The sequence below is a fragment of the Coregonus clupeaformis genome, chromosome 1 (assembly GCF_020615455.1).
Source record: "Coregonus clupeaformis isolate EN_2021a chromosome 1, ASM2061545v1, whole genome shotgun sequence".
NCBI lineage: Eukaryota > Metazoa > Chordata > Actinopteri > Salmoniformes > Salmonidae > Coregonus > Coregonus clupeaformis.
The window spans coordinates 2,737,390-2,752,389 of record NC_059192.1 but is presented as its reverse complement, the minus strand read 5'-3'; the positions used below and the strand labels follow the sequence as shown (position 1 = coordinate 2,752,389).

The window sequence follows — 15,000 nt, the reverse complement described above, 5'->3', positions numbered from 1 at the left end:
AGGGGAGGGTTTGGCCGGCAGGGATGCCGTTTGCAATGCCAGGGTTGTGGGTTCGATTCCCATGGGGGGCCGGTATGAAAAAAATAATGTATGCACTCACTAACTGTAAGTCGCTCTGGTTAAGAGCGTCTGCTAAATGACTAAAATGTAAAATGTAAAATGTAATGCTGCAGCCTCCAGCACACAGTTTGTAATCCGGCCTTCTGCCCTTTGACACAACCTCCATCTTTCCCTACTGCATATCTATCTGTTTACAAAAAATAACTTGGAAAAAAGCATTGTATCGGTGAGAAATGAGAGAAAGAGAGAAGAGCAGTGTTGTCTTACCGATGAGGCAGGTCTTGCCGGTCCACTGAGGTGGACAGTGACACTTATAACCATTCACCAGATCCTGACAGGTCCCGCCATGGTTACAGGGGTTAGGAGAGCACTCATCAACGTCTAGCAGGGACAGGAGAGGGAAATGAATGTGTGTGTGTGTGTGTGTGTGTGTCTCTCTGTGTGTTATGGTGTGTGTGTGTGTGTTTGTTATAGTGTGTGTGTGTGTTATGGTGTGTGTTTGTTATAGTGTGTGTGTGTTATGGTGTGTGTGTTGCGGTGTGTGTGTGTTATGGTGTGTGTTTGTTATAGTGTGTGTGTGTTATGGTGTGTGTGTTGCGGTGTGTGTGTGTTATGCGGTGTGTGTGTTTGTTATAGTGTGTGTGTGTGTTATGGTGTGTGTGTGTTATGGTGTGTGTGTTGCGGTGTGTGTGTGTTGCGGTGTGTGTGTGTTATGCGGTGTGTGTGTTTGTTATAGTGTGTGTGTGTGTTATGGTGTGTGTGTGTTATGGTGTGTGTGTTGCGGTGTGGTGTGTGTGTTGCGGTGTGTGTGTGTTATGCGGTGTGTGTGTGTTATGCGGTGTGTGTGTGTTATGCGGTGTGTGTGTGTTATGCGGTGTGTGTGTGTTATGCGGTGTGTGTGTGTTATGGTGTGTGTGTTGCGGTGTGGTGTGTGTGTTGCGGTGTGGTGTGTGTGTTATGCGGTGTGTGTGTTATGCGGTGTGTGTGTGTTATGCGGTGTGTGTGTGTTATGCGGTGTGTGTGTGTTATGCGGTGTGTGTGTGTTATGCGGTGTGTGTGTGTTATGGTGTGTGTGTGTGTTATGGTGTGTGTGTGTGTTATGGTGTGTGTGTGTTGCGGTGTGTGTGTGTGTTGCGGTGTGTGTGTGTGTTGCGGTGTGTGTGTGTGTTATGGTGTGTCCTAGTGTGCGTTTGTGTTCTTACTGATGCTACAGAAGGGTCCGCTCCAGCCAGGGGCACAGACGCACTCATAACCCAGACTGGTCTCAACGCAGCTCCCTCCGTTAGAACAGGGGTTGGACAGACATGCATGCTCTGCTGTTAGGGGAGAGACACACAGAGGTTGATACACATCAATCGGTCTCATTTACATTTACATTTTAGTCATTTAGATGCTCTTATCCAGAGCCACCCACACACACACACCCCTATCCTACACCCCCTGAATCCCCCCACCCCCTATCCTACACCCCCTGAATCCCCCCCCCCCTATCCTACACCCCCTGAATCCCCCACCCCTATCCTACACCCCCTGAATCCCCCCACCCCTATCCTACACCCCCCTGAATCCCCCCACCCCCTGAATCCCCCACCCCCCTATCCTACCCCCCTTGAATCCCCCCACCCCTATCCTACACCCCCTCTGAATCCCCCCACCCACTGAATCCCCCTATCCTACACCCCCCTGAATCCCCCACCCCTATCCTACACCCCCTGAATCCCCCCACCCCCTATCCTACACCCCCTGAATCCCCCACCCCTATCCTACACCCCTGAATCCCCCCACCCCCTGAATCCCCCCACCCCTATCCTACACCCCTGAATCCCCCCACCCCTATCCTACACCCCCTGAAACCCCCCCCACCCCCTGAATCCCCCACCCCCTATCCCTACACCCCCTGAATCCCCCACCCCCTGAATCCCCCCACCCCCTATCCTACACCCCCTGAATCCCCCACCCCCTATCCTACACCCCTGAATCCCCCCACCCCCATCCTACACCCCCTGAATCCCCCACCCCCTATCCTACACCCCCTGAATCCCCCCACCCCCTATCCTACACCCCCTGACACAGTCGGTGAGGTTATGGCCGCCCATTCAGCTCCTGACTGTGAAGCCCAAGCCATTGATCATATATGTGGATACTCAAAATAGAGATGTATTTTTATTTCTAGAATCAGATACCTATATGAACGACAAGGCAGGTCATCTTAATTCTGGAATGGGCAATCACTTTCATCCTTTTCCTGGGTTTTATATAGCCTCTGCTATAGGCATATGCTGCAGTTGATTGACTGGTTCCTCAAGTGACGTCAAAGTCCATTGTTTCAGAACACCAAAACGTTCAAAAGTAGTTTGTAAAATGTTGGTTTAAAATTGAATATTGTTAATGTTTTGGGGATGAAATGTTAATAGATATAATACTATGGTGCCTGGTGAAAGGTTTCCTTCTCCATGACCTCTTGTTTTATATACAGCCTTTAAAAAAGGTCCCCAATCTCTCAGTCAATCATTATGTATTCATCCTTATCCTCCAATCAGCACCTCATCTATCAATCCTACCCTCTACCCCTCCCCTCCCCTCCCTCTACATCCACCCCCCTCCCCCTCTCCCTCCCTCCCGTCATCCTCTCATCTTCTGCCGCCCCTCAGGACAAGAATGAGGGAGGGAGGGAGGGAGGGAGAGGCCTGGTCACGGTGCATTGGTTGGGACGAAGAGAGGAGAGCGAGAGAGGGAGTTAGAGAGAGAGAAATAGACAGAGGCAAGAGGCCTGGTCACGGTGCATTGGATGGGTCAACTTAGCATGGAAGATGATTTCCCAACCGTGTGGTCTGAAGGGAGTGAGGGATGGAGTTGGGGTAATGAGAGGGGGTTTGTACGGTGGGGTATGGGGGGGGTACTCTCCCCATGGATGAGGGTGGAGGGCGGGGTGAGGGTGAAAGAGGGGGCCTGAGGGTACCTACCCCTTTCACAGTAACTACGTACAGTTGAAGTCGGAAGTTTACATACACTTAGGTTGGAGTAATTAAAACTCGTTTTTCAACCACTCCACAAATTTCTATATAGTTTTGGCAAGTCGGTTAGGACATCTACTTTCTGCATGACACAAGTAAGTGTTCCAACAATTGTTTACAGACAGATTATTTCACTGTATCACAATTCCAGTGGGTCAGAAGTTTACATACACTAAGTTGACTGTGCCTTTAAACAGCTTGGAAAATTCCAGAAAAAGATGTCATGGCTTTAGAAGCTTCTGATAGGCTAATTGACATCATTTGAGTCAATTGGAGGTGTACCTGTGGATGTATTTCAAGGCCTGCCTTCAAACTCAGTGCCTCTTTGCTTGACATCATGGGAAAATCAAAAGAAATCAGCCAAGACCTCATAAAAAAAATTTTTTGACCTCCACAAATCTGGTTCATCCTTGGGAGCAATTTCCAAACGCCTGAAGGTACCACGTTCATGTTCATAAACACCATGGGACCACGCAGCCGGCATACCGCTCAGGAAGGAGACATGTTCTGTCTCCTAGAGATGAACGTACTTTGGTGTGAAAAGTGCAAATCAATCCCAGAACAACAGCAAAGGACCTTGTGAAGATGCTGGAGGAAACAGGTACAAAAGTATCTATATCCACAGTAAAACGAGTCCTATATCGACACAACCTGAAAGGCCGCTCAGCAAGGAAGAAGCCACTGCTCCAAATCCGCCATAAAAAAGCCAGACTATGGTTTGCAACTGCACATGGGGACAAAGATCGTACTTTTTGGAGAAATGTCCTCTGGTCTGATGAAACAAAAATAGAACTGTTTGGCCATAATGACCATCGTTATGTTTGGAGGAAAAGGGTGTTGCTTGCAAGCCGAAGAACACCATCCCAACCTTGAAGCACGGGGGTGGCAGCATCATGCTGTGGGGGTGCTTTGCTGCAGGAGGGACTGGTGCACTTCACAAAATAGATGGCATCATGAGGAAGGACAATTATGTGGATATATTGAAGCAACATCTCAAGACATCAGTCAGGAAGTTAAAGCTTGGTCGCAAATGGGTCTTCCAAATGGACAATGACCCCAAGCATACTTCCAAAGTTGTGGCAAAATGGCTTAAGGACAACAAAGTCAAGGTATTGGAGTGGCCATCACAAAGCCCTGACCTCAATCCTATAGAACATTTGTGGGCAGAACTGAAAAAGCATGTGCGAGCAAGGAGGCCTACAAACCTGACTCAGTTACACCAGCTCTGTCAGGAGGAATGGGCCAAAATTCACCCAACTTATTGTGGGAAGCTTGTGGAAGGGAACCCGAAACGTTTGACCCAAGTTAAACAATTTAAAGGCAATGCTACCAAATACTAATTGAGTGTATGTAAACTTCTGACCCACTGGGAATGTGATGAAAGAAATAAAATCTGAAATAAATCATTCTCTCTACTATTATTCTGACATTTCACATTCTTAAAATAAAGTGGTGATCCTAACTGACCTAAGACAGGGAATTTTTACTAGGATTAAATGTCAGGAATTGTGAAAAACTGAGTTTAAATGTATTTGGCTAAGGTGTATGTAAACTTCCGACTTCAACTGTAGCCCTCTCTCACCAACTACCCACCCCTCCACAGTAACTACCCACCCCTCCACAGTAACTACCCACCCCTCCACAGTAACTACCCATCCCTCTCTCACCAACTACCCACCCCTCTCTCACCAACTACCCACCCCTCCACAGTAACTACCCACCCCTCCACAGTAACTACCCACCCCTCCACAGTAACTACCCACCCCTCCACAGTCACTACCTACCCCTCTCACAGCTGACCCCAGAGTAGCCCTCAGCACAGGAGCACTGGTATTTGTCAGGTCCTGTGTTGCTGCAGGTTCCTCCATTCAGACAGGGCTGTTTGGTCCCACAGAAGTTCAGATCTGAGAGAAAGAGATTCAGAGATGGCAGGAACACCGGCTACTACGAGTGACTGAGACATTTCTGAGGGTAGTTGTATAATGACTTTTATGTCTGAGAAAGAGAATAATTCAAATGACTTAAAAAGTGTATCCTTCCTTCCTTCCTTCCTTCCTCCCTCGCTTGAAGTAATCACTGATTAGACATGTTAGGAAACAAGGCGTCCACTTCATGGCCTTCACCTGTTCCCCGTGGTCTCTAAGCAGTGGGAGGAAGGACAGGACTACAGACATTTGAGCGGGGTTAGGATAGACCGAAGGACAGTATTAGCGCCTACCTTTGTCACAGAGATGTCCTCCCCAGTTGGTATCGCACAGACACTGCCATGGTTCAACACAGGTCCCATGGACACAGCCAGGGTGAGGAATACACTGATCACAGTACTGCCCCTGCCAGCCATACAGACACCTGGAGGACACACACAGAGTAAGATACCTGACAAACACACACTACAGTTAGCCATCTATCCCCCCCCCACACACAGAGAGAGCAAGATACCTGACAAACACACACTACAGTTAGCCATCTATCCCCCCCACACACACAGAGAGCAAGATACCTGACAAACACACACTACAGTTAGCCATCTATCCCACACACACACACAGAGCAAGATACCTGACAAACATACACTACAGTTAGCCATCTATCCCCCACACACACACACAGAGAGCAAGATACCTGACAAACACACACTACAGTTAGCCATCTATCCCACACACAGAGCAAGATACCTGACAAACATACACTACAGTTAGCCATCTATCCCCCACACACACACACACAGAGAGCAAGATACCTGACAAACACACACTACAGTTAGCCATCTATCCCACACACAGAGCAAGATACCTGACAAACACACACTACAGTTAGCCATCTATCCCCCACACACACAGAGCAAGATACCTGACAAACACACACTACAGTTAGCCATCTATCCCCCACACACACAGAGCAAGATACCTGACAAACACACACTACAGTTAGCCATCTATCCCCCACACACACACACAGAGAGCAAGATACCTGACAAACACACACTACAGTTAGCCATCTATCCCACACACAGAGTAAGATACCTGACAAACACACACTACAGTTAGCCATCTATCCCCCACACACACACACACAGAGCAAGATACCTGACAAACACACACTACAGTTAGCCATCTATCCCACACACAGAGCAAGATACCTGACAAACACACACTACAGTTAGCCATCTATCCCACACACAGAGCAAGATACCTGACAAACACACTACAGTTAGCCATCTATCCCCCACACACACAGAGCAAGATACCTGACAAACACACACTACAGTTAGCCATCTATCCCCCCCACACACACAGAGAGCAAGATACCTGACAAACACACACTACAGTTAGCCATCTATCCCACACACACACACAGAGAGCAAGATACCTGACAAACACACACTACAGTTAGCCATCTATCCCCCCCACACACACAGAGCAAGATACCTGACAAACACACACTACAGTTAGCCATCTATCCCACACACAGAGCAAGATACCTGACAAACATACACTACAGTTAGCCATCTATCCCCCCCCCACACACACAGAGCAAGATACCTGACAAACACACACTACAGTTAGCCATCTATCCCCCACACACACAGAGCAAGATACCTGACAAACACACACTACAGTTAGCCATCTATCCCCCCCACACACACAGAGCAAGATACCTGACAAACACACACTACAGTTAGCCATCTATCCCACACACACACACACACAGAGATAACATCTCCCAGACTGTCCTACTAACCACACAGAGATAACAGTTTGTCCCTGTCTAACGTACACAGAGAATCACGCTCAGTCATGCACCCGAGAGCACACACACACCCAACTTCACTGTGGAGTTGCAAACACATATTTCATGGGAAATGCAAGACAAATAAAACCCCAAAGCAAAGAGTCATACAAAACTTTGACAAACTGTTTACACATCCCCGCTGAGAAACTAGACTCCATAACAGTGTTGTTAAACCAAAGCCACCATCTCTGGTAAAACTAACCGAAGAGTCAGAGAGAATTCTCGTCTCAACCACAACGTCTTACAATACAGACCACTTAAGACCGTTAAGGCATATTTACACAACAGCCTTTCAACAATGCCTGGGAACCACACACACACACAGAAAGAAATAAGTATTCAGCGTGAAGTCAAGTTAACCAACACAAAAACAAAAAACAGTCAGTTAGGCCTCCCGAGTGGCGCAGCGGTCTGAGGCGCTGCATCTCAGTGCTTGAGGCGTCACTACAGACCCCCTGGTTCGATTCCAGGCTGTATCACAACCGGCCGTGATTGGGAGTCCCATAGGGCGGCGCACAATTGGCCCAGCGTCGTCCGTGTTTGGCCGGTGTAGGCCGTCATTGTAAATAAGAATTTGTTCTTAACTGACTTGCCTAGTTAAATAAAGGTTAAATATATATATATATATTTTAAATACAATTATGTGAGGGACTGTTAGCAAGGCTAACATTAGCATGATGTGGCGAGACCGTCTCTCTGTTACAACACATAACAACATGGTTTGGCAGGACCGGGTCTACCCTGGCAGCCAGGACCGGGTCTACCCTGGCAGCCAGGACCGGGTCTACCCTGGCAGCCAGGACCGGGTCTACCCTGGCAGCCAGGACCGGGTCTACCCTGGCAGCCAGGACCGGGTCTACCCTGGCAGCCAGGACCGGGTCTACCCTGGCAGCCAGGACCGGGTCTACCCTGGCAGCCAGGACCGGGTCTACCCTGGCAGCCAGGACCGGGTCTATTTGTTCAAATGTATGTCTGTTTTCTCTAAATAAGCATTGTTGTACTATTAGACACTGCATTTCAAACAGTCAGCAATAATCTAATGAGTTCAGGGCTTGTGAAGTTATAGCGAGGTTGACTATAAGCCTTCCACAACCATAAGACCCAGTAATAATGTCATTATATGTTATCAAAATAGTTTAACCTGCTTTTTTTTTTGCAATAATCACTGGTCTGGCTTTCAATGTCTGTCTATGAAAATGCCTTTTTTGTTACAAATGTAACTAGAACCATCCATAAACACATTCACTAATAATGACGAACTTCTTTCTTGCAGGCATTAGCCTATAGACATTTAACACAGGCCTCATCAACAATCTCTCAAGGCCACGTGCTAGTGATTAGCCAGCTAATCTTTACATTTCAAGTTTAGCCAACTTGGATCTATTCGCTAGCTAACAAGGTAGAACAGCTGAATTGTTATGAACACACTCTCCTGTCCGTCTCCAACGGTTTGAACAGCGTGCTAGCCTACAGCGTGTTAGCCTGTCCACTTTGTTCAGATGTTGAAATCAAGTGGCCTACCTTATTTCTCAGAATGAGAACGAGTTGCTAATTCCTTATATATAATTGTGTTTTATGCTTATTGCAAATGTATAAAACACAGACTAGACGGCTAGTGTAACAGTCGGTGGCTAAAATGCTGCTAGCGGTACGTGGTGCCGCAATGCCTAATGTTTTAGTAGGGTCTGCTCTGCGCGCAACTTGAGGAGTTGAGACACAAAACGGGTATCGTTAGAAAAGTTAACTTCTCTATTACAGTAAAATAAATGTCTCAATATTTTTCGGTGTCCATGTGACCGATTCTGTTGGACCAAACCCTCAAATGCAAATAGCGATTTGAAACCGTTGGTCAGAGATGCAGGGTGTGTGCGTGTTAACCATAGAGGAAGAGGTGAATCAAGAGGTTTCGCCAATGTGTTTCTATGGGCTTATTTTGGATCTAAGCTTGTCACCTGCCCTTCCCCGCCTTTGGGACACGACTCCCATAGTCAGGGCGGAGACATGAGCGTCTCTTCATTGTATACAGATCTCTGGCGCACACAGCACAGAAGGAGCGAACGAGACCAGAACAAAAATATAACGCGTTAAGACAAGTGGACATAAACGCTCATAAAAACAAAACAAAAAATAACAAAAACATTGATTCTTTCGATACAGGCATTTGGAATATCGCTCAAAAACATGATATATTCTTAACTCTAATGGTTAATTGGGCTTTGTAAACAACGCCTCTCTCTTCCCCATCTCTCCCTCAGGGTGTATCATGAACAGCACATTAGGAAACCATTATCTACACAAACACTGCACTTTAACACAGATCTAACACTAAATAATATCTTGACTGATAGACTGCTCTATTACAGAACATGCAAACAATTCAAGTATCAACATGGCTGGCTGTCCGTCTGTCCGTCCGTCCGTCCCGAGAGGGACAACGTCATATAAAAACAGCACAGCTCCAAGCCATGCCTCATTCCACAAATCAGGCTAATTGCAGAATGGCTGGGAGTTCCAGTGGAAGTCTGGTATGAAGCACTGGTTCTAATAGTCTGTTAGTCACTGGTTCTAATAGTCTGTTAGTCACTGGTTCTAATAGTCTGTTAGTCATCGGTTCTAATAGTCTGTTAGTCACTGGTTCTAATAGTCTGTTAGGAACAGCCGAGCACACAGACCCAATCCCTTGGCCAGAGGGGGACCACGCAGACACAACCACAGACAGACAGAGGACTAGGGTTGGGTTCAGACCCCATCCCTCCCTGAGCCCTTACTAGCACCACAGGCCAGCTGGAACACAGCTCCACTCCCTCAGACCCTATAACCAGCTGGAACACAGCTCCACTCCCTCAGACCCTATAGCCAGCTGGAACACAGCTCCACTCCCTCAGACCCTATAACCAGCTGGAACACAGCTCCACTCCCTCAGACCCTATAGCCAGCTGGGACACAGCTCCACTCCCTCAGACCCTATAGCCAGCTGGGACACAGCTCCACTCCCTCAGACCCTATAGCCAGCTGGAACACAGCTCCACTCCCTCAGACCCTATAGCCAGCTGGAACACAGCTCCACTCCCTCAGACCCTATAGCCAGCTGGAACACAGCTCCACTCCCTCAGATCCTATAGCCAGGCAGCTCCACTCCCTCAGACCCTATAGCCAGGCAGCTCCACTCCCTCAGACCCTATAGCCAGGCAGCTCCACTCCCTCAGACCCTATAGCCAGGCAGCTCCACTCCCTCAGACCCTATAGCCAGCTGCCAGGCAGCTCCACTCCCTCAGACCCTATAGCCAGCTGGAACACAGCTCCACTCCCTCAGACCCTATAGCCAGCTGGAACACAGCTCCACTCCCTCAGACCCTATAGCCAGCTGGAACACAGCTCCACTCCCTCAGACCCTATAGCCAGCTGGAACACAGCTCCACTCCCTCAGACCCTATAGCCAGCTGGAACACAGCTCCACTCCCTCAGACCCTATAGCCAGCTGGAACACAGCTCCACTCCCTCAGACCCTATAGCCAGCTGGAACACAGCTCCACTCCCTCAGACCCTATAGCCAGCTGGAACACAGCTCCACTCCCTCAGACCCTATAGCCAGCTGGAACACAGCTCCACTCCCTCAGACCCTATAGCCAGCTGGAACACAGCTCCACTCCCTCAGACCCTATAGCCAGCTGGAACACAGCTCCACTCCCTCAGACCCTATAGCCAGCTGGAACACAGCTCCACTCCCTCAGACCCTATAGCCAGCTGGAACACAGCTCCACTCCCTCAGACCCTATAGCCAGCTGGAACACAGCTCCACTCCCTCAGACCCTATAACCAGCTAGAACACAGCTCCACTCCCTCAGACCCTATAGCCAGCTGGGACACAGCTCCACTCCCTCAGACCCTATAGCCAGCTGGAACACAGCTCCACTCCATCAGACCCTATAGCCAGCTGGAACACAGCTCCACTCCATCAGACCCTATAGCCAGCTGGAACACAGCTCCACTCCCTCAGACCCTATAGCCAGCTGGAACACAGCTCCACTCCCTCAGACCCTATAGCCAGCTGGAACACAGCTCCACTCCCTCAGACCCTATAGCCAGGCAGCTCCACTCCCTCAGACCCTATAGCCAGCTGCCAGGCAGCTCCACTCCCTCAGACCCTATAGCCAGCTGGAACACAGCTCCACTCCCTCAGACCCTATAGCCAGGCAGCTCCACTCCCTCAGACCCTATAGCCAGCTGGAACACAGCTCCACTCCCTCAGACCCTATAGCCAGCTGGAACACAGCTCCACTCCCTCAGACCCTATAGCCAGCTGCCAGGCAGCTCCACTCCCTCAGACCCTATAGCCAGCTGGAACACAGCTCCACTCCCTCAGACCCTATAGCCAGCTGGAACACAGCTCCACTCCCTCAGACCCTATAGCCAGCTGGAACACAGCTCCACTCCCTCAGACCCTATAGCCAGCTGCCAGGCAGCTCCACTCCCTCAGACCCTATAGCCAGCTAGAACACATCTCCACTCCCTCAGACCCTATAGCCAGCTGGAACACAGCTCCACTCCATCAGACCCTATAGCCAGCTGGAACACAGCTCCACTCCCTCAGACCCTATAGCCAGCTGGAACACAGCTCCACTCCCTCAGACCCTATAGCCAGCTGGAACACAGCTCCACTCCCTCAGACCCTATAGCCAGCTGGAACACAGCTCCACTCCCTCAGACCCTATAGCCAGCTGGAACACAGCTCCACTCCCTCAGACCCTATAGCCAGCTGGAACACAGCTCCACTCCCTCAGACCCTATAGCCAGCTGGAACACAGCTCCACTCCCTCAGACCCTATAGCCAGCTGGAACACAGCTCCACTCCCTCAGACCCTATAGCCAGCTGGAACACAGCTCCACTCCCTCAGACCCTATAGCCAGCTGGAACACAGCTCCACTCCCTCAGACCCTATAACCAGCTAGAACACAGCTCCACTCCCTCAGACCCTATAGCCAGCTGGGACACAGCTCCACTCCCTCAGACCCTATAGCCAGCTGGAACACAGCTCCACTCCATCAGACCCTATAGCCAGCTGGAACACAGCTCCACTCCCTCAGACCCTATAGCCAGCTGGAACACAGCTCCACTCCCTCAGACCCTATAGCCAGCTGGAACACAGCTCCACTCCCTCAGACCCTATAGCCAGGCAGCTCCACTCCCTCAGACCCTATAGCCAGCTGCCAGGCAGCTCCACTCCCTCAGACCCTATAGCCAGCTGGAACACAGCTCCACTCCCTCAGACCCTATAGCCAGGCAGCTCCACTCCCTCAGACCCTATAGCCAGCTGGAACACAGCTCCACTCCCTCAGACCCTATAGCCAGCTGGAACACAGCTCCACTCCCTCAGACCCTATAGCCAGCTGCCAGGCAGCTCCACTCCCTCAGACCCTATAGCCAGCTGGAACACAGCTCCACTCCCTCAGACCCTATAGCCAGCTGGAACACAGCTCCACTCCCTCAGACCCTATAGCCAGCTGGAACACAGCTCCACTCCCTCAGACCCTATAGCCAGCTGCCAGGCAGCTCCACTCCCTCAGACCCTATAGCCAGCTAGAACACATCTCCACTCCCTCAGACCCTATAGCCAGCTGGAACACAGCTCCACTCCATCAGACCCTATAGCCAGCTGGAACACAGCTCCACTCCCTCAGACCCTATAGCCAGCTGGAACACAGCTCCACTCCCTCAGACCCTATAGCCAGCTGCCAGGCAGCTCCACTCCCTCAGACCCTATAGCCAGCTGGAACACAGCTCCACTCCCTCAGACCCTATAGCCAGGCAGCTCCACTCCCTCAGACCCTATAACCAGCTGGAACACAGCTCCACTCCCTCAGACCCTATAGCCAGCTGGAACACAGCTCCACTCCCTCAGACCCTATAGCCAGCTGGAACACAGCTCCACTCCCTCAGACCCTATAGCCAGCTGGAACACAGCTCCACTCCCTCATACCCTATAACCAGGCAGCTCCACTCCCTCAGACCCTATAGCCAGCTGCCAGGCAGCTCCACTCCCTCAGACCCTATAGCCAGCTGGAACACAGCTCCACTCCCTCAGACCCTATAGCCAGCTGGAACACAGCTCCACTCCCTCAGACCCTATAGCCAGCTGGAACACAGCTCCACTCCCTCAGACCCTATAGCCAGCTGCCAGGCAGCTCCACTCCCTCAGACCCTATAGCCAGCTGGAACACAGCTCCACTCCCTCAGACCCTATAGCCAGCTGGAACACAGCTCCACTCCCTCAGACCCTATAGCCAGCTGGAACACAGCTCCACTCCCTCAGACCCTATAGCCAGGCAGCTCCACTCCCTCAGACCCTATAGCCAGCTGGAACACAGCTCCACTCCCTCAGACCCTATAGCCAGCTGGAACACAGCTCCACTCCCTCAGACCCTATAGCCAGGCAGCTCCACTCCCTCAGACCCTATAGCCAGGCAGCTCCACTCCCTCAGACCCTATAGCCAGGCAGCTCCACTCCCTCAGACCCTATAGCCAGCTGGAACACAGCTCCACTCCCTCAGACCCTATAGCCAGCTGGAACACAGCTCCACTCCCTCAGACCCTATAGCCAGCTGGAACACAGCTCCACTCCCTCAGACCGTATAGCCAGCTGGAACACAGCTCCACTCCCTCAGACCCTATAACCAGCTGGAACACAGCTCCACTCCCTCAGACCCTACTTGGCTCGTCGCGCTCTAGCGACTCCTTGTGGCGGGCCGGGCGCCTGCAGGCTGACTTCGGTCGTCAGTTGAACGGTGTTTCCTCCGGTGCGGCCGGGTTAAGCAGGCGGGCGTTAAGAAGCGCGGTCAGGCGGGTCATGTTTCGGAGGATGCATGACTCGACCTTCGCCTCTCCCGTTGGGGAGTTGCAGTGATGAGACAATATTGTAATTGGATATCCCGAAATTGGGGAGAACATTTTTATATATATTTTTTTTTTACTTATCTGAAGAGAAATTGTATTTGGCCTTACTGCTATCAGCCCATACAAATGCATTGAATAACTACATGGAACAGAGAGTCCCAAAACATCATCAAAAGGAAGTTTGTTCTGAAGTGTCTGCCCTATATCTGAGCAATATAAGAAAGATCAGGAAACATTTGTAACAAATGTTTTACATGTATTTAACCCGTTATTTATGGCACTAAACAGTCTCCATATAGACTTCCATTAATCTTTTCATCTGGTACCGGGGGACCTTCAGACGGGTCGTGAGGCCTGTGGACGTCCAAGAGCACAACAACCGACATGTACATGTTTGTGATATTCTCACCTTTCCACAGAGGGGTTATATTAGTGTGTTTCCCAAACTGTTCGGACGCTACAGACAGGAAGTTGGCAGCTCTGTCACCTTTCAACCCAGATGCGGTAGTGTTACATCGGACGATGTGGTGGATTGAGACGCATCCAATGCAAAAAAAAACAGACATCGCTAGCTTTTTTTATTACGCTAATTCGATTTTGTAATGTCAGTTAAGTTGAATCAATAAATCACAGGTTTGTACACTTCCTGCTTTGCTCATATGGGTACTCTCAAAATGGCTGCCAGTCCACCCATTATGCAATCATTGACTTGAATGGGGACGTCCGTTCTATTCATTCTATTTCTATGGCAGCACATGCAGTAAGGAGCGGAGGAAAGTAGAAAATGTTAGCCTACAATTTGATTAAAATATTTTGCTACGCGAACGGTTATTACAGAGATCGTGGTCAATTGGGCTGGCCAATTACCGTCATTCCAAAATTCCATGACCGTCACAGCCACCGTCACTCATAACAAATATCATGGCAGACATGGAGGACATGAAGGATCAAAAGCAGATTCCAGTTAGAGAAAAAAAGAGGAGGACAGGAAACTTACTTGCAGCCACCTGGCTCTTTACAGTGTCCATGTTCTGTACTGCAGCCCTGCCGGCAGATGGCTGGAGGGGAGGGAGGGGAGGTGAAGGAGAGGGGTGGAGAGAGGGAGAGAGGGAGAGAGGGAGAGAGAGAGAGAGAGAGAGAGAGAGAGAGAGAGAGAGAGAGGGAGAGAGAGAGAGAGAGAGAGAGAGAGAGAGAGAGAGAGAGAGAGAGAGAGAGAGAGAGAGAGAGAGAGAGAGAGAGAGA

At 50.1% G+C, this 15,000-nt stretch overlaps 1 protein-coding gene across 2 annotated transcripts in view; it reads right to left on the bottom strand.

Moving 5' to 3' along the window:
• Positions 1–15,000, bottom strand: part of LOC121558701 (protein jagged-1b) — a 138,059-nt gene that overhangs the window by 81,621 nt on the left and 41,438 nt on the right. For both annotated transcript variants that reach the window (XM_045223604.1, XM_045223609.1), the window contains exons 5-9: positions 14,756–14,816; positions 5,293–5,423; positions 4,859–4,978; positions 1,263–1,376; positions 328–441 (exon numbers count right to left, since the gene is read on the bottom strand). In XM_045223604.1, coding sequence (XP_045079539.1) covers positions 328–441; positions 1,263–1,376; positions 4,859–4,978; positions 5,293–5,423; positions 14,756–14,816 — 540 coding nt within the window. The remainder of the gene's footprint in view (positions 1–327; positions 442–1,262; positions 1,377–4,858; positions 4,979–5,292; positions 5,424–14,755; positions 14,817–15,000) is intronic.